Source organism: Alosa sapidissima, chromosome 18 (genome assembly GCF_018492685.1).
Source record: "Alosa sapidissima isolate fAloSap1 chromosome 18, fAloSap1.pri, whole genome shotgun sequence".
Taxonomy (NCBI): domain Eukaryota; kingdom Metazoa; phylum Chordata; class Actinopteri; order Clupeiformes; family Clupeidae; genus Alosa; species Alosa sapidissima.
In genome coordinates this window covers 14,852,998-14,874,532 of record NC_055974.1, presented here as the reverse complement: position 1 = coordinate 14,874,532, position 21,535 = coordinate 14,852,998, and the positions used below count along the sequence as shown (strand labels likewise).

Genomic DNA, 21,535 nt, shown 5'->3' with positions numbered 1-21,535 from the left:
CTTTAACTTGGAGAATGAGCCCTCAGAGGTTGCAACGGTGATGGGAAGAGTCAAAAATAAAATTAGGGCGGTGCAAATCACTGAATGCAGAAGTTACTGCTGGGTGGTTGCATTGGCGGAGCGAGGGGGTGGTTTTGGGGTGCTCAAGCCCCGAATCTCTTTTCAAAAGCCCCGAATCTTTTTTTGTATGTGTTTTCAATTTCCAATGATTCTAATTTCTAATTTAACTTCCCCTCGGTTTCTCTGTAAATGTTACAAAATGTAGCCTACTATTACTGAGCAAATATCCCTTACTTTCAAAGCCCAATATTGACAGATAATCTGATTTCCCACACGATGAGTTTAGGCAATGCCAGATCCGAGATGCGGTTTACGTCATAAACCTGGCAGGAAAGTTCAGAGCGGCGCAGTCAGTTTAAACAGCAAGCCGGTAAGAAAAACTATTGTCAAGACATTATGCAATTAGGCTACTGTACCCCGGAATACAAAAATAAACTTCAGAAAGACAGAAAGTTTGTTGTACTGTATTCTGTAGTCTGTATTCTGTAGTCTCAATGACCGAATCAGTAGATATACCTGTTGTCAGTTGAGTTCGTTCAATTTATTGTAGGCTAGTAGCCTAGGCAAATATGAAACGGAGATGTAACGTGGCTACCGGCGGGATTTTGAACTTGTTTCATGCATTTTAGGGCAAAAAATACCATGCGATTGATGTGTTCTCCATTTGAGGAACGTAATCAATTGCGGACGTGCACAGACAGCTCAGACACAGAGCGCATAGGCCTAGGTTAGGCTACTTTCACTTTCTAGAGCGCATTCATTAGGTTACGTAAAATATGCTTCATACCAAATCAACGATCAAACATTATCAAATGTATCATGATGACGTGTTGTCACAAAGACTTACTCCAAATAGAAAATCGAAACCAAAATCATGTAAGTGTAAGTGTTCTCTCATTGACGCCTGTAGGAGACAATATCGTTGATCCAATTTTGTAAATTTGCACGTCGTAAAGTTCAATATGAGAGTTAAAATAAAGCCAGTCATACAGCAGAACATTTTATTCAATATTTTACACCTACTAAATCATCAAAGTAAATTTCAAAACTTTTCAGCAACCGTAGTCATAACTCGTCCTGACAGGGGCAACCTATACGTCCCACTCTGATGAAAACGATTGAAAAGAAACCGCATGATCTTAGCTCCTCCGGCCTTGTGCCGTGGGAGAGGCCCGTCCCACCTTACCCGGAGGTGGGGGAGGGGCGCCCACCCTGCGGGTCCCGGGCCGGGGGCGTGCCGCACCCCCCGCACCCCCTCAAGCTCCGCCCCTGAACTACACCCTACACATACACGATCACTTACTTTCAATTCCAACTGTTTTGTCATAGGCTAAAACCTGGCAACCCAAAACAAGGCAACGACTGCACAGCCTGAGTCTCGCAAGCAAGCGGGCTAGTTGAATAGCCTACTCCAGAACTAGCTGTTGTCAAATTATTGGCAATTTAAGTGATTAACACATCACATAAACTGTTAATTAGTGTGGTGTTGATACACAATTGGCAACTTGTGTCCTCAGAACCGAATCTGACAGTAAGCAGCTTTGGAGTTTTGGAAGTAGGCTGCAGGCAGGGAGGCTGGTGGATACATTCTGGCATGCATAGGCTTTCGGTAAGGTAAAAGCAACGGCCGAAATGCAGTGTTGAAACAAGTGTATGAAACATGTTAAATATGCAAACACTGATCCGGTAAACACTGACTGCAGCAGCCCCCCCCCCCCAAAAAAAAAAAATCTCCCGTTTTTGAAAGCTAAATGTTGACAGGTATGGTCATGTCCATCTGTATAATGTAAGAGTCCCCCATATTCCTAGTACTGAAGAAATGTTCTTCATATTCCATGGATTCCACGACCATCATGACCAGACACGTCTCAAATGAAACCAGACACATCTCAAATGAAATAGCTCAAACTCAAGCAGGCTTGAGGGAGGCTTTAAGAGTAGCCAGCAAAAGTCTCATAGAAGACAGGCAAGAACACTCGTTATAATAATGCTTCATTTGTGCATTTTTGGCTCATAAATCAGAAGTCCTCATTATCACCTTTCCACTAGTGTGTTGTAAGATTGTTTCAAGATATTGCGCTCTTCCTCCAGATACGAAACACGTTCCTTGAGCTACAAATAATTAGGGATAGAATACAATTAAAGGATTAGAAATAGACTGAAACGCAATTGACTCAATTAGCTTTAAATAAAACAGACATAAAAACAAATAAATTCAAAGAAGGAAAGGTTGGTACATAACAGTGCTTGAAGGTGCAGTACCTCCTCCTGACTTTGTAATGACATGCTGGCGGTGGCCAGCTGATTCTCCAAAGTCAGCCTTCTCTGTGTCTCTTCTTTTAGTTGGATATTCAGCTCCTCCACCTTTTCCAAGAGTGTCTCCTGACTTTCTCGAAGAGCCTTTTCACCCTAATCCATAACATTATTCTTAGGGAAACATCTTCAAGACTGAGCAAATAGAATGTTTACAGAAATGTTCCTATTAGTTTGCAAATCAATACTGTACTTAAATTGTATTGAAAACATAGGCATGAAGGGAAATCCTTATCAAGGAAAGATTATCTATGACTGATCATGCTGATTCGTTGATTTTGACAAGTTGCAAAGTTATAGTAAATTTGAATCTATGTAGTACAACTTTCACACAAGGTATCCCAATGGAAAGGACTTTGAAAAACAAATATCAGAATAAATATTCTCTATATAAATAAGGGTAACACTTTACTTGACAGTATCGACATAAGAGTGGCATAACACTGTCATGACACATGAACCCTAACCCAAACCCTAGTCCTTATCCTAACCTCTAACCCTAATCCTAACCTTACTGTAACTCTAACCCTAACCCTAACCGTAATCCTAACCCTAACTTGTTATGACAAAAACCGAATGACAGAAGCGTCATGTCATAAATGTTTATGACTTGTTTATGACACGTGCATGACAGTGTCATGTTACTCTTACGTCGATTCTGTCAAGTAAAGTGTAATCTAAATGAGTACTATTAGTAATCCTATTTGTGCAGATTTTCAGAAATATCATTTCTGCACTGAAGGTCTTACTGTCAGGTCAGGTGTTAGCCCATATAGTTTTTTTTTCTTTCAAAGAGGATTATCAGAACTAATAATAATCATTATAAGAGGGATCTTTCTTAGAATGATAACACATGGATAGATGTGGATGTTTCTGATTAATTTCACTTACCTCTCGTAAATGGCCCTCATATGTCTGTTGACACATAACAGTGGACATCAGGGAACACAAACAAAATGTATTAAGACATGGGCATAAAATAGGGCTTTTCAAAGGCATAGCAAAGTAACAGTTTATCTTTTTTGTCAGGGTACTGCTTTAAAGTTTAACTGATAGGTGTTTCACTTACAAGTACCAACAAAAAAAACAAAAACAAGTACCAACAAAGTATTCATAAAACGACACCTTTTATGGGCTACAATGATTGATGTCTGAGTTGATGAATGGTGACAACTGGTTGATTACACACTTGTTTATGGGAAGGAAAACAGTCCTGCCTTTGATTCAGAGAAGAGCAACTAGATAATCCTGGATTCCAGGAAGAAAGCCCCGCCTCTGTAGCGCTCTTTGGATTAAAGGCCCCGAGGTGGAACGTGTTGATAATTTCACTTTCGGGCCTGCAAAGCACCAACCTAAGCTAGAAAACCCCTCAGCCACTGCCAAATATGTACAGCTCAGGAGTGGCTTTATTTCAGGTGAAAGAAGAAAGCTATAGCCTGAGTCATCAGTCTTTATTGACCGTGTCAATTCTAACAACAACAAACTTCCTCGAAAGCATACATGTACTGTATAGACGGAATGGTAAAAGGCCACTGATTGCTGGCAGCCCAACTGGTATCAGTTGTGGCTATAGGTCATAAAAGCCTTTTCTCTTTACTTGTTTCCACAGTTACTTTTTCAGTGTCTGTCCCACCTCTTGCAGCATGTTGAATTTCTCCTGTATCAACAGGAGCGCAGCACTTTTGTCCGATAGCTGTTTCTGGAGGCGAATAAAGTCTATGTTTTCCCTGATGGTCAGCCTAAGGAAGGTACGCAAAAGGTCATCGATCAAAATGAGTCTGCATTCAATTATATTCATGAACTAAATTCACATGAGAAGAAATGTTTTGTTTATTTTACCTGTGTCCATCTGCTTGTTGTTTCTTAATTTCTTTCATACTTTCTTCAGTGTCTTTAAGAGGCTGTGGTGCCTGTTCCATCTTACTAGCTCTCGCCTGCTGAGTTTCAAGCATGTTAGATTTGCTGTAGAAATTGAAAAAGAATAGAGTAGAATATCATTTCCAAAACATGCATATGCAATTCTTTGATCTTTGATCCAAAAATTATGAGTTCATGAAAAGTTTTAAATTAAGGGAAAACTCTCCATTATAACTTAAGCCAAACCTCAGTTCTTGTAGGGGGTGGTTTACATCATGATAAAACAATGAAGATATGGTAAGTTTTCTACTGGTACCAGTTACTGCCACCAGCTATCCCTCAAATGCCACAATCTTTGCAAATATTTAATCTGTGACTGCAAAAACTCTTACTTAAGTTTAATTTCACCTCTGGCTACCCCCCATGGAGGTGCACTATTGTATGGTACAGTGTAAGAGGTTAAATATAGAATCATACTGTTGTTCTGAGGACACATTCTTAGGCATTTGAAGCATGATTACTAATTGACATTAAGACTACCACAGTGACACCCATCTTGTTTGGTCATTTGTTTATAATTGGACCTACAGTCTCTCAGTGTCTCCTCTGCTTTCCTCCAGAAGGCTAAGTTTGTTTCGATAAGATGTCTGCCCTGGATGCAGAACTTCCCCCTCACTAATCAAACCCCCTGTAAAAATAAAAGTGAGAGGCAAAAACCCATTAAATCATGTGTTATTTAAAATACCTTCCTGTCTCATTAGTATCTTTAAAATTGTAGTTTCGAGAGATCTGAATTTTATAAAAACAAAATATTTTCTGTAAAAGAGTAAGGCGACAAGAAGAGACATCGAATGGGCAAACATATGACTGCACTCTCTTAATATGTTCTTAGTTCCATACCTTTATGCAAACGAGAGGGGCCACGGCCTCCCATATCCAGTATATGCTGCCTGGCCAGGCTGAGTTTGTTCTGTAGTAAAGTCTTCTGGCTCTCCAGAGTAGCCACACGGGCCTCCAGCTCCTGGATGGCATCCTCCGTCTCTCTGTCCCTTCCCACAGCAGTACCTGGCCTGCCCTCCCTCAGACGGAGCAGCTGGGTAGAAAGCCTGACAGAAAAAATGGAAAATAAATAATATAAAAAAATATAACAATAAACACAGAACAATAATATAAAAAATACTGTACATGAACACATAACAATAATATAAAAACTATAAATAAACACATAACAAACAAGCAAAAACATAACTTACTAAAAGCAAATATATGTATATTTAATATGGCAGGTGTGATAAAGGTTACCTGCGCAGCTTCAATTCTTGTGCCCGAGTGTGTTGCTTCAAGAGAGTATTTTCCTCTTGCAGTCGCAAACATTGGTCCTCCAGTTGTTCCCGTGGTACAGAAAAAATCCGCTGACGATCTGAAGCTGAAGATAAAAGGGAGAGATAGTGGCAAAGACAGGATGAGGCTGGAGAGAACTAAAAAAAAAAAGATTTAAAAAGAGGTAAAATGTAACCCTGAAAAACCCACAAAAATGACTGATGTTTAAATAAAACCATTAGCACTTATTCTTTGTTGATTACAGAATAATGTTTTTGGAATATAAATTTTGTCCTATTCAAATGTGGTCATGCTCCACTGTTAGCCACTAGTCAAGACTAGATAAGTTTATTTATATAGTGCATTTTTATATTGACAGAGTGCAAACCAAAGCACTCATAAAACACACAATGTCACACAATGATGATAACAATATTGAAAAATATGATAACATTATGACAGACAGAGACATAACAAACATATTAACAATTAAAATGATTAAATTAGAAGGTTTTCTTTGAGAGACAAAAAGCTCCACTTTGATAGGGTCTGGGCACCCTTTGAAATCTTGATATCAGATATCTTGACACGACATTTAAACATGTGAAAGCACCAATGGAGAATGCCTTTCCCTGCTTTACGACCTTTCTTACTATCGACAACTAGTGTTGTCATTGTCTTGTCTTTTCTTGTGGGTGTCATATGTTTTTATGTTGTTTTTTACGTGGTAAAAACTTGGAGAGCAATAATGATATCTTGTAATGTTTTGTACTTCCTGTCTAATGATTCTCCAATAAAACCCTATTTGACAAAATAATAAAAAATAAATAAATAAAAACAAGATACTGAACAGAGCGGCGAAACTACCAGCAAATCACCTCTATGTTAGGATGCACGTATGGCATAGTTAGTGTCTGTCACGATGTAAGTGTTGGAAACATTTCCCAATCAAGAGTCACCGAACTCTATTCACTTTGTGAATGAGTCTGGATTTTTCCAGGCTAGAGAGCACCATGGCTGGTGGCATCTATGCATGGCATGGGACCTGCTCTACGATGATCACCCATAAAGCACTGTGGTGAGTCCAGCCCAAGGGCATCAGTGAGATCCAACATCAGTAAAGCCAAGAGAATAATTAAGGACACCCCAGCCGTTACATTAGGCTCATTTACCTGCTGCTGTCTGGCTCAGTAACATTTTTTTCCACCAGGCCATCAGGCTGATGAACAATAAGAGGCTGATAGGGGAGCGTATCAGCACGTAGCCCTATTGCATACAACAGTTTCTGCTTGACGTTGAAGTTGTGCAGATGACTGAATGATCAACTGTTAAGTCATAGTGATCATCCATATTCTCTAACAATTTTCTTCCAAAATACAATAATCAATGTTTTCTCTAGTTAGTTTCAGAGGGTAACTGGTATTGTTATCCCCAGTCTTTCTTACTGTAGCCTACTCAACAACAGCACTAGATGTCAGTGTTAACATTTCTTCATGAAATGAAGAAATTAAATTATTGTGTGCTATATGCTGTTGGCTATTAAAAAGAACAAGAATGATGTACATATCTAGAGTCATTTTCAGCAATGGCATTGAGTGTTTAATAATAATAGACTTCAAAGCATGATCTTACGTTGGGCATTTCTTAACAGTGCACTGTGTGGAATTTCTTGGTAAGCACGAGTCCTCTCTGTTGTTTTTTTGTTTGACCTTTGGTTCAAATATTCTGTCTGCTAAGAAACATAAACATAAATAAACATGACCAGCATCTATCTTTAATGACCACAGTGAGTCAGGACCTTGGTTTAACATCTCATCTGAAGGACGGCATCGCCTACAGTACAGTGTTTCCGCCACTGCAATGGGGCATTGGGATTGGGTTTTGGCCAGAAGGAAGAATGTAAATTACTAGCCACCCACTTCCAGCACAAACTTAGTTTCCCAAGGAGGTCTCCCATCCATCCAAGTACGAATCATGCCCACACTTGATTAGCTTCAGTAATTCAGCAAGGACAGGGTATCCATTGGTCTGGTCTGATTAGATTAGATTTGATTAAATTCATGATTTAAAGCTTTTGTTATTGGGGCAGGCTGCCCCCACTTTGTTTGTTTACAGTTCATGGAGCCAGGGATGTGTAAGAGGACGAGGCACAAATAGTGTTTTGTGCTTAGCATCACTTACATTACCTTTACCTTTTAAGCTTTGCAGAGTGATGAACTGAGGAACTGAAACTATACTGAAATAAATATTCATATTTCAAAATTATGGTGAAAATAGCACATTTAGTAAAATGGCAATTCCATGCAAAACTGTCACGTCCATAACGGCAACTAAATGCCATGGTATGATAGAAGTTCTACAACCAAGAAGAGTGAATGCTCAAATTTCAAGTAATCATCATTCACATCATACCATACCATGGCATTGTGTTGGCGTTATGGACGTGACAGTTTTGTGTGGAAATGCCCAAAAAGAAAACAAAGAAATGAAAAAAAAAAGTGTTTACCGTGATTTGCCCATTATTTTAGTCCCGCTTTGCAGTTAGTTATCTAGTTTTAGTTGAGTTGAGTTTAGTTAAGTAAATTGATGTATCAATTGGTATCACCTGCTTGAGGATTAATGAACACTCTTACCTTTAATCTTAAAAATCTGAGGCCTCCGCAACTGTCTCATGTCTCGACTGGAATCTATCATTTTGGGGAATACAGAGAGATGCTGGTTAACACACTCTCTCTCTCTCTCTCTCTCTCTCTCTCACACACACACACACACACACACAAACATACACTCAGACGTACACACACACACAAACACACACACACACACACACACACACACACACACACACACACACACACACACACACACATATATATATACTCTCTCTATCGCTCTCTTTCTCTCTCTCTCTCTCACACACACACAAACACACGCACACACACCTTGCATGACTGCCATCACCCCTCCTCTCAGGCCAATATCCCTCACTGGGAGATCACCTGCAGTCTCATCCATGGCTAATGACATTTCCAGGATTGTTGTCTCCAGCCAATTAGAAGATATTTAAAGCCATCACCACAGGCTCCAGAGATGACAGTTGATGTACGGTAAGTTCATCACGGACGCCACCATAGTGCATTAACTCCCTAAACAGGAAACACAAACTTGTTTTTTTCAATGGTCCATAATCACACTTAAAGAAGATGCATTAGTAAATCATGGAGATCACATTCAGTGCATTTGCAAAACATACAATAATGTATAAAGTACAGGCACTTCAGGTTCACATGACAAGTTGCTATATCTTGACTTGGGGACCGTCAACAGTATTATCAAACACCAATTTATAAGTTAACACATCAAAATTATATTTTCGTTCATTGCAGTGGCACTTTAAGGGTCAAATGACTTTTGCCTGTTGGGTTGGTGAGTCCACATACCAAATTTGGTTAATCATAATTCATTGCCTACAGGAACCAGGGTTCCCAAGCACATAAGGGTAAAGGTGCCTACGGTAACCAGTGTTCCCAAACACATATGGGTCAAGTATAGGTATAGATATAAAGCATTGTTCCTATTTGAGGCACAGCCACTGATTTGGATTAGATGCGAAGAACACACACTTTTACAAATCAATTAAAATATTTTTTTAATATATTTTTTAAAAATATATGTATTTGGGACCTGTCTGGCATTTTTTGACAGGACAGTGGAGAATAGACAACAATGAGTGGGAGATAGAGAGTGTCGGATCGAGAAATTCCGTAAAGCTGGACTCAAACCTGGGTCGTCATGGGCAATGGGTCCTTTATGTGGTATAGACCCTTTCAACAATAACAAAAACAATGCTTGAACATTCTATTTGGGCCCCAATCTACTTCCTCTGCATTAAGATAACATATGGAATGTTAAAAAGGAAGTCTTGTGGGGCCAACTATGATGCTGATAATGGAACTCTCTTGAAAGGGATACAAGGATACAAGGAAGTTTATTGTCACATGCATATAGTTACTGGAAGTAAGAAATGCAGTGAAATTTTGTCTGGTATCAGCCTATTTGTGCAGAAAGGTGGGGGAGGATTAGAATTGGGGGGGGGGGGGGGGGGGGCACCAACAAGGAGCACCCAAGAGCAACAGGGGCAAGGAAAAACTCCCTTACCAAGGAAGAAACCTTGGGCAGATCCACGGCTCAAGGGGCTAACCCAACTGCCAGGGGTCTTGGTGTGTGTGTTGGGGGGATGACAGTGGAGATGGGATAGTGTGCTGTGTATGTGGGGAGAGGGCTATTTGTGCTACATCACAGCTCCCCCATACAAGAGTTAACTTTTGTAACACTTGGTCTAAGGAACTACAGGAAGACCCAAAGTGTCCTGTGAAGAATTTCTAAAGACAATATTCCATAAGGTGGTCACATCAACCAGACTGATATGCTGCTCATACCCAATATGATCAGCCCCAAGAATATTTTTTGGGCAAACATATCAAAAGTTATTAACCAAAATACACTTTTCTTTGTGTGACACCAGGGCCCACTAGAGGTCAAATGATGCAAAATCTTTGGAGCCTTCCACACAATGGAACTCTAACTCGCAAACTCAGAGGCTCAGAATGGGAGGCGGGCTTGCAAGTGTGGGTATCATATCCGTTGAGCTTACCATATCTGCTAGGTACGTCATAATGAAATGACATGTCACCACCTCATTCACAAGCAAGGGCGATAAATCTAGACCTAAACCTAGACTAGGCCCAACCAGAAACAACTGATCTATTAGGGTCATTCCAAAACGTTCCTGCTCAACCCCATAATATTAATTTGGTGCAAGCCTATTTTTTTTTTCTACCGGTATGTGTTGGAATAGTCTGCCACCTATAGACAGCTTTAAAGTGCTAGATCTAACTTTTCTCTTTTACTGTCCACGAAAATCAGCAGCCAAAATGGTTCAGTGCTGTGGGGCTGAAAATGTAATATGATAGAGATGATATGCTTTTGCACATGTATAACATTTTGGAATGGTAAAATCCTTCACCATTATTTCACACCAGTCTGTCTTCCTGTCTGGGTGTCATTTAGGGAAAGCTGCTCCGCTTTCATAACTAAAACACACAGCTCTAATCCACTGATGTAAATATGTTAAATCCTTGTAGATCTCACGGTAATCTTAATGACTTTTGGGGAAACTAAAAAAGTGGAATTACCAACTTAAACAGAATAAATTTGTCTCAGAGAGAGAAGCCTGCTCTGTCTTCAGGCTTTTTGTGTGTCACCATTTCAGTTGGTCTCAAGTCCTGTTAAATGCAAGCTGCACGACTCTTTTAAAGCAGACCTGTGTTGTCATATCCTTTTTAACATGAGCCTCTCAACCCCACAGACCACCACTGATATCTGCCATGCATCTAGTGCACAAGCTAGCACCACCTCTACCCATTTATGTCATTTACAGGATGCTGCTCTGTTTTCATAAGTAGAATGAATGTTTGAACCAAAACACAGTTCTAATCCACTGATGTGAACATATTAAATCCTTGTAAATCTAAGGGTGACCATTCTTACGGACCTTTGGGTAAACTAGACTATATTTGGGAAAAAGTGGAATTTCCTCCATAGCTTAAGAAAGGTTTATACTGTATATACCGGTACTTTTGTCATGAGCTCTCTCTCTGCCTGGTAACACGTGCTGATTGAAGTCTGATGACCTCCACCTGTTCCTGCTCTGCTCTGCCTCACCCTCGTTACCTACCAGCTGCACTGCATTCACCACTCATCATGCCCTCTATATAAAGCCTTGCTTTTCAGTCCACACTTGTCAGATCGTCTGCAACCAGCACCAGTTACCTGCCTGTTTTTGAAAACGCCTCTGACTCTTTGCCTGTGATCCCGGACCCGCTCGACTACTTCTGTGTTCTCCAGCCCCGGTAATCTTGACCTGCCTTCCGTCCCTCTTCTACGAATACCGCCTAGTCCTTGACTGTACTGCTGCTTCGTTTCAATTGCTGTTGTGTGTGTGTTTCCCCCAGGACTTCCCGGATCATCCAGCTCCTGCCATCGCTGTTCGGCTACTGGGGGAACACACACACGCAGACTCTTGGAACTCCTGTACCCCCCCCGGAACCCCTGAAACCCCCAACCCTTAAATAAACTTTTGAACGTGACGCTTTTGTGGTCCTCGTCCTGTTTGGTGTCTGACAGTACGATCTGACCAAACATGGACCCAGCGCACGGTCGAACCAGCATGGAAACCGACGAACCAGAACCACCCACCACCATGCAACGCCTGGAAGAGACAGAGAGAGAGGTAAACCGCAACACTGCTGACATTGCCTCCCTACTTCAAGCCGGCTTGAGCCAGCGTCAGCAGTTCCAGCAGCAACAGCAACAACTTGCAATGATCATTCAACTTCTCACCAACCTTTCTCCTCTGCCTGCTCCCACCGGCCCAGCCCCAGCCAGCCTGCTCACCGGCCCAGCACCCGAGTCTCCTGCCCAGTCCACTGCTACCGTGGCTGCCGGAGCCCCAGAACCCAGGATCGGCAATCCAGAGCGGTTCAGCGGCGACCCAACCCAGGTACGGGCGTTCCTGACGAGCTGCCGTGTCCAGTTTACCCTGCAACCCAGGACTTTTGCCACTGAAGGGGCGAGGGTCGGTTACGTGATCACTCACCTGACGGGCCGAGCTCGACTCTGGGGAACGGCGGAGTTCGAGCGCCAGACCCCAGCATGTGCAACCTTCAACCTATTCGCAGAGGAGATGCTCAAGGTATTCGATTTGGAATCCACAATAGCCGAGGCATCTCGGATCCTGATGAGTATTCGCCAAGGCAGAAGGACTGTTGCGGATTACTCCATTGACTTTCGAACTGTGGCAAGTCGGAGCTCCTGGAACATGGAAGCATTGGTGGATGCTTTCCTCCACAGCCTGGCGGACTACATAAAGGACGAGCTGGTTTCCCATGATCAACCCCCCACTCTTGATGAAGCCATTGCTCTGGCTGTCCGCATCGACCGCAGGATCCAGGCCCGCCGTCATGAGAGAGGGCGCCAGAGTCCATCCACCAGCACACGGAGTGTCCCAACTGCCCTTCTGTCCGCACCTGCCACACCATCTAGCCAGCCGGACCAGTCTGAACCGATGGAGATCGGCCGCACCTCCCTAACCCCTGCAGAGCGCCAGCGACGCATCACCTCCGACTTGTGCCTGTACTGTGGTGGTGATGGTCATCGAGTCGCCACCTGTCCAGCAAAAGCCGGAGCTCACCAGATGTAGGAGGAATCCGGATGAGCTCAATGAACATTCAGCCCTCCATCAGCTTGTCCACTCCTGTTCCAGCCCGGGCCCTGGACGGTCACGTAATTGGCACAGTTACCAGCATCACAGCCCCCATCTCAATGATGGTGTCAGGAAACCACCGAGAGACCATCCGCTTCCACCTGCTCAGCTCTCCAGGCCAACCCCTAATCCTGGGCTACCCTTGGCTCCGTCTCCACAATCCTCACCTCGATTGGGCCTCCGGAACTGTGAAAGAGTGGGGAAATGCCTGCCACCTGACCTGTTTGCGTGCTGCCTCGCTGCCCCCCGGCTCAGTACCCCCCAGCACTGCCCCCGACATTTCTAATGTCCCTGAATGTTACCATGGCCTCCGAGAGGTGTTCAACAAGACCAAAGCCACATCTCTGCCCCCACACCGTCCGTACGACTGTGCCATTGATCTCCTCCCTGGGACTGCTCCACCCAAAGGTCACCTCTACTCACTATCCCCTCCTGAAAGAAAAACTATGGAGGATTACATCAGGGACTCCCTGGCAGCTGGACTCATCCGCCCGTCTTCCTCTCCTGCTGGTGCCGGGTTCTTCTTTGTGGGAAAGAAAGATGGTTCTCTTCGCCCCTGCATTGATTATCGAGGTCTGAATGATGTCACAGTGAAGAACCGGTACCCTCTGCCTTTACTCACCTCTGCTTTTGAATTGCTCCAGGGATCCACTATTTTCACCAAACTGGACCTTAGAAATGCTTACCACCTAGTGCGAGTAAGGGAGGGTGACGAGTGGAAGACTGCATTCAACACCCACACCGGCCATTATGAGTACCTGGTAATGCCATTTGGCCTCACCAACGCCCCAGCGGTATTCCAGGCGCTGGTGAATGATGTTCTGCGGGACATGCTGAATAAATTCGTCTTCGTGTACCTGGACGACATCTTAATTTTCTCCAGAACTCTGTCTGAACACACCCGTCATGTCCAGCTGGTTCTTCGACGGCTCCTGGAGAACTCTCTCTATGTCAAGGCGGAGAAATGCGAGTTCCATGCTCAGACTGTGTCATTCCTGGGATACATCGTCGCTGAAGGCAATATCCAGATGGACCCCGCAAAGGTCTCGGCAGTTACCTCCTGGCCAGTTCCGGGGAATAGGAAGAAGCTGCAGCAATTCCTCGGTTTTGCCAATTTCTACCGGAAATTCATCCGGAACTACAGCTCCGTCGCCGCTCCCCTCACAGCTCTGACCAGCATCAAACACCCCTTTTTCTGGACCCCAGAGGCCAACACAGCCTTTCATACCCTCAAGGCCCGGTTCACCACTGCCCCCATCCTCCAGATGCCGGATTCAGACCGGCAGTTCGTTGTCGAGGTGGATGCCTCAGACGTGGGAGTCGGGGCCATACTCTCAACGGGCAGAGGAGGACAACAAGTTGCACCCCTGTTCATTTTTCTCTCGCCGGCTTTCACCTGCAGAGCGCAATTATGATGTTGGAAACCGTGAGCTGTTGGCTGTCAAGCTTGCCCTGGAGGAGTGGCGTCACTGGCTGGAGGGGTCCACAGTTCCGTTCCTGGTCTGGACCGATCACAAAAACCTCGAATACATCCGCAATGCCAAACGTCTTAACCCCAGACAGTCCCGCTGGGCCTTGTTTTTCACCAGATTCAACTTCACCCTGTCATACCGCCCAGGTTCTCGGAACACCAAGCCGGACGCTCTCTCCCGTCAGTTTCATAAGGATGACGCCCCTTCCCAGGAACCTGCATCAATTCTGCCCGATCCCTGCGTCGTAGCTGCCCTGACCTGGGATATCGAGGAGGAAATTCAAGAGGCCCTCCGTGACCATCCCAGTCCCAGTGCATGCCCAGACGGTCGTCTCTTCGTCCCAGATAATTTGAGGTCCCGGGTCATACAGTGGGGACACAACTCCCGCCTTGCCTGCCACCCGGGCTCCGCCCGCACCTGCCATCTCCTTGCCCAGCGCTTCTGGTGGTCTTCTTTGAGAAGGGATGTCCGAGAATTCGTCCGTGCCTGCCCCACCTGCAATCAGAACAAGTCCTCCACTCGGCCCCCCGCTGGTTTACTCCAGCCCTTGCCTGTGCCCACACGACCCTGGTCCCACGTCTCCTTGGACTTTGTAACTGGCCTCCCACCATCAGGTGGGATGACTGTCATTCTCACTGTGGTTGACCGGTTCAGCAAGATGGCACACTTCATTCCCCTCCCTAAACTGCCATCTGCCAGAGAGACTGCCCAGGCTGTTCTTGATCATGTCTTCCGTCTACACGGGCTGCCCAGGGATGTTGTCTCTGACCGAGGCCCGCAATTTACCTCTACATTCTGGAAGGAGTTCTGCCGTCTTCTAGGGGCCACAGTGAGTCTCACCTCTGGGTTCCACCCCCAGTCCAATGGTCAATCCGAGCGGGCAAACCAGGAGCTGGAGAAGGCGCTGCGGTGCATGGTTTCTCGCAAACCCCAGGCTTGGGCACAACAACTGATGTGGATAGAGTATGCTCACAACTCCCTCACCTGCTCTGCCACTGGTATGTCACCTTTCCAGTGTGTGTATGGCTACCAGCCCCCCCTGTTCCCCAGCCAGGAAGGAGATGTGTCCTGCCCGTCTGCCCTCGCCTATGCCCGCCGTTGCCGTCGTACCTGGTCACAAGCTCGTGCCACGCTACTCAAGTCAGCTGTCAGCTATGCCACTGGGGCTAACCGCCGAAGATCGCCGGCACCCGCCTACCGTGTTGGCCAGAAGGTGTGGCTGTCAGCCAAGGATCTCCCACTGCGGGTGGAATCGCGTAAACTGGCACCTCGATTCCTCGGCCCGTTCCCTATCCAGAGGGTCATCAGCCCAACCGCAGTCCGGCTCCAGTTGCCAACCTCCATGAGGGTGCACCCTACTTTCCATGTTTCGAAAGTCAAGCCGACGCATGAAAGCCCGCTGGTCCCCGTGCCGCTTCCTCCTCCTCCTCCTCGCCTCGTTGACGGTGGGCTGGTGTACACCGTTCGACGCCTGCTTCGGTCCAGACGGCGAGGTAGGGGCCTCCAGTATCTCGTCGACTGGGAGGGCTATGGACCTGAGGAGAGAACCTGGGTGCCAGCCAGTCGGATTGTGGACCGGACACTCATCGCCGACTTCCACCGTCTGCATCCTAATCAACCTGCAATCCGTAGGGGCCGCCCCAGAGGGGTCCCTAACCGTCCTGCCCGCCCGGCTTCCTGTCATGTGCCTGACCCTGACCCTGTCTCGGTACCTGTCCCGTCTTCTGTCCACGACCCTCCAGCTCCCTCCGAGGATGAGGATGTTCACTCGGACCGCTCGGAGGAATTCTAGCCCTCCACCGGCTCCCCTCCGCCCTCCCGACGTGGTGTCACTCTTGGGGACTTCTGGGGCCGTCCCTTAGGGGGGGGGTTCTGTCATGAGCTCTCTCTCTGCCTGGTAACACGTGCTGATTGAAGTCTGATGACCTCCACCTGTTCCTGCTCTGCTCTGCCTCACCCTCGTTACCTACCAGCTGCACTGCATTCACCACTCATCATGCCCTCTATATAAAGCCTTGCTTTTCAGTCCACACTTGTCAGATCGTCTGCAACCAGCACCAGTTACCTGCCTGTTTTTGAAAACGCCTCTGACTCTTTGCCTGTGATCCCGGACCCGCTCGACTACTTCTGTGTTCTCCAGCCCCGGTAATCTTGACCTGCCTTCCGTCCCTCTTCTACGAATACCGCCTAGTCCTTGACTGTACTGCTGCTTCGTTTCAATTGCTGTTGTGTGTGTGTTTCCCCCAGGACTTCCCGGATCATCCAGCTCCTGCCATCGCTGTTCGGCTACTGGGGGAACACACACACGCAGACTCTTGGAACTCCTGTACCCCCCCCCCGGAACCCCTGAAACCCCCAACCCTTAAATAAACTTTTGAACGTGACGCTTTTGTGGTCCTCGTCCTGTTTGGTGTCTGACAACTTTACTGTAAGTATTTTTCTTAGAGTAAATTTGTTTCAGAGAAAGAAGCCTGTTCTGTCTGCATGTTGGCTTTTTGTGTTTCACTCTTAGTGGTCTCGAGTTCTGCATGCTGCCATGCTGTCCGACCAGTCAAATCTTTATCAGAGCCTCAAAACCCCACAGACCACCACATCTCTGTCATCAAGGAAGTGTGCATCTAGTGCACAATCTAGCAACCTCTCTAAATAGAATCATAATTAGGGCTGTAGTGGAGGCTAAACGCAAGTAAACACAATTGATCAACCTCTGAAATTTCAGAAATAGAGTTCATCACCTCTTATTAGAGTTTATCCACTACTCAAAAGAGTTAATTCACCAATTGCAACTTTTAACATTAAAAAATCACACTGTATTATCCACATCACAATATCTGCACTCATCAACACTCTATAATGCCACTTGTATTGTTATAAATAATAGTTCAGTTCACATTCCGTAATTTGCAAACAGATATAATAGCATAATAGAAAAGCATGTTTGGCGAAGTCTCTGGCCAGGGTCCTGAAGTGATTTGCGGGATCGTGCAGGAGTCAACTGCGCAGGGAGTCGTGCAGGATTCCGCAATACACCCCTTATCCTTGAACTATGGGGGAGGCGTAAGGGGAGGTGGTGGGTTGCACGCGGAGTGATGCCGATGCTGCAACTTCGGCAGATAGAGGCAGACTGCAAATAAACTAGATGTACCGCAGAGCGGTACAAAATATGACCGCCGCCCAGTCCAGCACATTTTTTCCACAAAAAGAACTTGTGTGTGTGCCTGCGTATGTGCCTGTGCATGCAAGCGTACATATGTCTACTGTGTGAGTATGTGTCATACGTATGATTACTGTGAATATGTGTGTGTGTGTGCGTGTATCTGTTTGTGCACATGTGTGCACATGAAATGGGTTAACATGACCCCTGGAGGCAAACATACGGAAAAAAATGGTCATCCTAGGCCCTACAGTTCTCAAGATATTCACAGAGAACTGTGTCTGCCCTACCCTCCTTTCGGGGGGTCCAGTCCAGTGGGGGGGGCTACAGATCAAAACGAAAAATGACGGTTCCATGCTATCCATGTGGGGGTACACGCCCACCAAGTTTCATGTACCCTGGTCTTTCAGTGTCCCGGGAATCCTTGTTGGTGTACGTCACTAAATGTACACATAAATTATTTTATTGTAAGGCCCCCCATGAACGAAAGTACACAAAACTTGGCATGCATTCGGAGGGTGTCATAATGATCCTACACTTTTAATTTCGTGCAGTTTTGACCTTGTCAGCCAGAGATATTGTGATGAAAACACCTAATTTTTTGCTTTTTAATTTTTAACTAGGTGGCGCTATACATGAAATAAGTGGTAATGGGATGGGTTGACATGCCCCCTTTAGACCAACATACATAAAAAAGGTGGACCTCCTAGGCCCTACGGTTCTCGAGATATTCACAGAAAACTGTCTCCGGCCACCTACAGGCCAGTTGGTGTATAGTAACATAAATTAATTTATTGTGTGGCCCCCCATGAACGGAATTCCACAAAACTTGGCGTGCATACAGAGGGTGTCATAATGATCCTACACTTTCAATTTCGTGCAGTTTTGACTATGTTAGGTCACAGATACCTTCAATTACAACACCTCATTTTTACTTTTTTGTGTTTAACTAGGTGGCGCTATACATGAAATGAGTGGTTATGGAATGGGTTGACATGGCCCCTTGAGATCAACATACAAAAAAAAATGGTCCTCCTAAACCCCACGGTTTTCGAGATATTCACAGAAAACTGTGTCTGCCCTACTCTCCTTTTGGGGGGTCCAGTCCAGCGGGGGCTTCGCTGCGCGGCGGTCATAATAACCTGTCTGATTGAAGGAGGCGTGGCAAACTCCGTCATGCTCCTCCCGAACTTCTGTTTGTAAACGCCATTTAATAACCTCCACCATTATCAAACGTGCTCTGAATGCCTTTTTAAAAAATCAGATACCACATGGTACAGTCCACCTTACCGTGATCACAGAATTCATAGTTTACCCACCTCTTATTTTACTACTACACCCCTGACTATTGTGGAATCTGAAGCTACAATATCTACTCTCTCTGGAGGACCAAGCTCTTAATGTTGCTGGTTACAGTGGAAGCTTTCTGGAATGGAGACACAAATATTGTAATTTTCCCACAAGTTTGGTAAGCAAGGGCTGGTCATAACATTAACAACAAAACAAGGCAATATAAAGTATGCAAGTAAGAGACTGACTCAGAGCTTTTACTTCAGTGGTCTACACCTCACACACACCAAGGCAAAGAGGACAGGAGGAGAGTGTAAATATATAAGTTTGATGTAAATTCAATGTTATTTGTCTTGCAAACCGTTTATCACAGCAACTAGCACCATTGGATAGTGAGTGTCATGCAATTTCACATATGCGTGTCATATCTGTATGATGAGAACTATATGAGAAATTCAATTGAGAAGAATGGGAGTGGATTTGGAACCAAAATGTATACCATGGTACACAATTTAAAACGCATGCAATTAATATCAAAAAAGTGGTGGGGACATGTCCCTACCGTCCCTACCATAAATTACGCCCATGGAAATATGCAACCTAGTGCTGCTTTAAAGACTTTTATTTGTTTATTTATTTCTTTTACACCTTGAAATCTGAACACCATCTTTAAGGTAGGCTACATATTGTGCTCCCAGTGTTAATAACCTGAAAATGAATAACCTGAATAAAAAATAATTGTGAGAAAACACAAAAGGAAACATTTTACCTTTTGAATCTGACTGAGTCTTCAGAGGAAACGTTTTCTCTTCTCTTTTCTTCTTCTTACATTGAACAGGTCATAAAATCTGATAGCTGATGGCTTCCATGAGACGGCTTTCTCGGAGCAGACAGTGTGTCCACTGCTTAACTGATGAGTCTAATCACTAGTAGGTTAATCCTTAGCTATCTCCCTCCCCCCAATCCTTAGCGATCTCCCTCCCTCAGATGTGTGTGTCTCTGCCTCAGAAGCAAACTACAGAAAACAATCTATATTTATAATCATGTTTTTTGACATGGTAGCAGGTTTCCAGTACGCACAAAGCGGCATATGACTTCTATAAGGATTTCATGCGGACACAACAGTTATTTCCAAAAACTCTTACTTACAAATCTGTTATGGTATGGTTTTGTTCATGTTGGCAATTTCATGAGGAAGAGTGGTGACAGTAAAAGGAGGAGGGTCTTATCTAATTAGTATTTTAGTCCATTGATTGATAGTATCTTGTTTGCTGAAAATCTGAAGGGGACTCTTGTGAATAAAATGGCAGGACAGGCTGGATCAGTAAGAAGATTAAATGGGCTGTCCATTGCAAAGCTCTGTAGTCGATGACTGCCATCACACATTGAAGCATATGTGAAGGATAATCCATTCATTCAGATGTTGCAGACTGAGTTTAATATCTATTTAATTTTTCAAAGGTATCCTTAATTTGATCTGACAATATAAAACAGCATAGAATTATGTAATGCAGCTGAATGAAATGTTGACATGAAATGTTCCTAATTTATCTCTGGATTGCCATGTATATTTGCTATAGGCCTACATTATTTTTGCCTTGTGATGCTAAGGAACCTGAGACAGAATTGACTGTGGTATCTAGACAGCCCCCAAACCAAGGCCTTTGATGTCTCTTCTAGGCCAGCTGCACACTCCTTCAGTGTTTATGAAGCAATGCAGCCAATTGGCTGAAAAGTGGGCTGCTTGGTCCGGGGCATGGGTTTGGTCACAGGTTTGTTTTCCATTTACAAAGCCAGGGCAGTGTAATAAGACTGTTTTCAGACCACACACACGCACACGTGCACACACACACACACACACACACACACACACGCGCGCGTGCGCACACACACACACACACACACACACCTACACACACAGGGGACCTATAGTGCTACATCAAGTTGTTGTTACAGTATACTATCTGTACTGTGCTTTGTGAAACATCAGAATGAAATTGATTTAGAGTACGTAATGTACCACCATACTATAGGTCCTCTGTTTGTGTGTGTGTGTGTGTGTGTGTGTGTGTGTGTGTGTGTGTGTGCGTGAGTGTGTGTGTGCGTGTGTGTGTGTGTGTGTGTGTGTGATATTTGCCTTTGAAACATTTTTGCATTGACTAATAGCATAGCTAAGTGGTGCCGCTCTGCACTGTCCTAATGGCCAAGCATGATGTTGAAACTTTAACTGCTTTGGGCTGACCCAACATCACACTCACTGGTTTGGGGGCTGTCTAGACACCACAGTCAATTCTGTCTCAGGTTCCTCAGCAACACAAGACAAAATCCAGGGAGACCAGCCAGCACAAAGTGGGCATATGATTGGACATATCAGCCATGCGGGACAGAGACCACGGCTGGTATGCACAAGTGCACTACTGACTAGTATCGACGCCTGAACATTTCCTAAGAAAATAAATATCATACAAATGTGAAGTCACTTAAAAAGGCCATTTAATCTTTTAATACTCAGCTTGATGCTGACCTGTGTTTATGTTTGTTGTTTCATTATGAATTGAGTATTCAAAAACCGGAAGATAGCAGCAATTCACAAATGAATTAGAAAACACTAGAAAACAAAATCCTTTCTAATATTCATTTTTTCTCACACTATGGTGTCATGGTGCAATATCACACATGGGGAAAATTCTTTTCACAGCTTGTTTATGAAGCAAGAGCTATGTGAGAGTATGTGTGAATGTCACT

The 21,535-nt window shown here is 44.6% G+C and overlaps 1 protein-coding gene across 3 annotated transcripts in view; it reads right to left on the bottom strand.

Annotated features, from left to right (window-relative positions):
- Window positions 1-19,631, bottom strand: part of rpgrip1 (RPGR interacting protein 1) — a 38,252-nt gene extending 18,621 nt beyond the window's left edge. For 2 of the 3 annotated variants that reach the window (XM_042070493.1, XM_042070495.1), the window contains exons 1-11: window positions 19,560-19,631; window positions 8,493-8,696; window positions 8,184-8,237; window positions 5,533-5,656; window positions 5,131-5,336; window positions 4,819-4,918; window positions 4,213-4,335; window positions 4,007-4,112; window positions 3,265-3,288; window positions 2,323-2,469; window positions 2,099-2,172 (exon numbers count right to left, since the gene is read on the bottom strand). In XM_042070493.1, coding sequence (XP_041926427.1) covers window positions 2,099-2,172; window positions 2,323-2,469; window positions 3,265-3,288; window positions 4,007-4,112; window positions 4,213-4,335; window positions 4,819-4,918; window positions 5,131-5,336; window positions 5,533-5,656; window positions 8,184-8,237; window positions 8,493-8,577 — 1,043 coding nt within the window. In that variant the 5' untranslated portion in view covers window positions 8,578-8,696; window positions 19,560-19,631. The remainder of the gene's footprint in view (window positions 1-2,098; window positions 2,173-2,322; window positions 2,470-3,264; window positions 3,289-4,006; window positions 4,113-4,212; window positions 4,336-4,818; window positions 4,919-5,130; window positions 5,337-5,532; window positions 5,657-8,183; window positions 8,238-8,492; window positions 8,697-19,559) is intronic. The other variant, XM_042070494.1, reaches the window with a different exon arrangement.
- Between the last annotated feature and the right edge of the window lie 1,904 nt (window positions 19,632-21,535).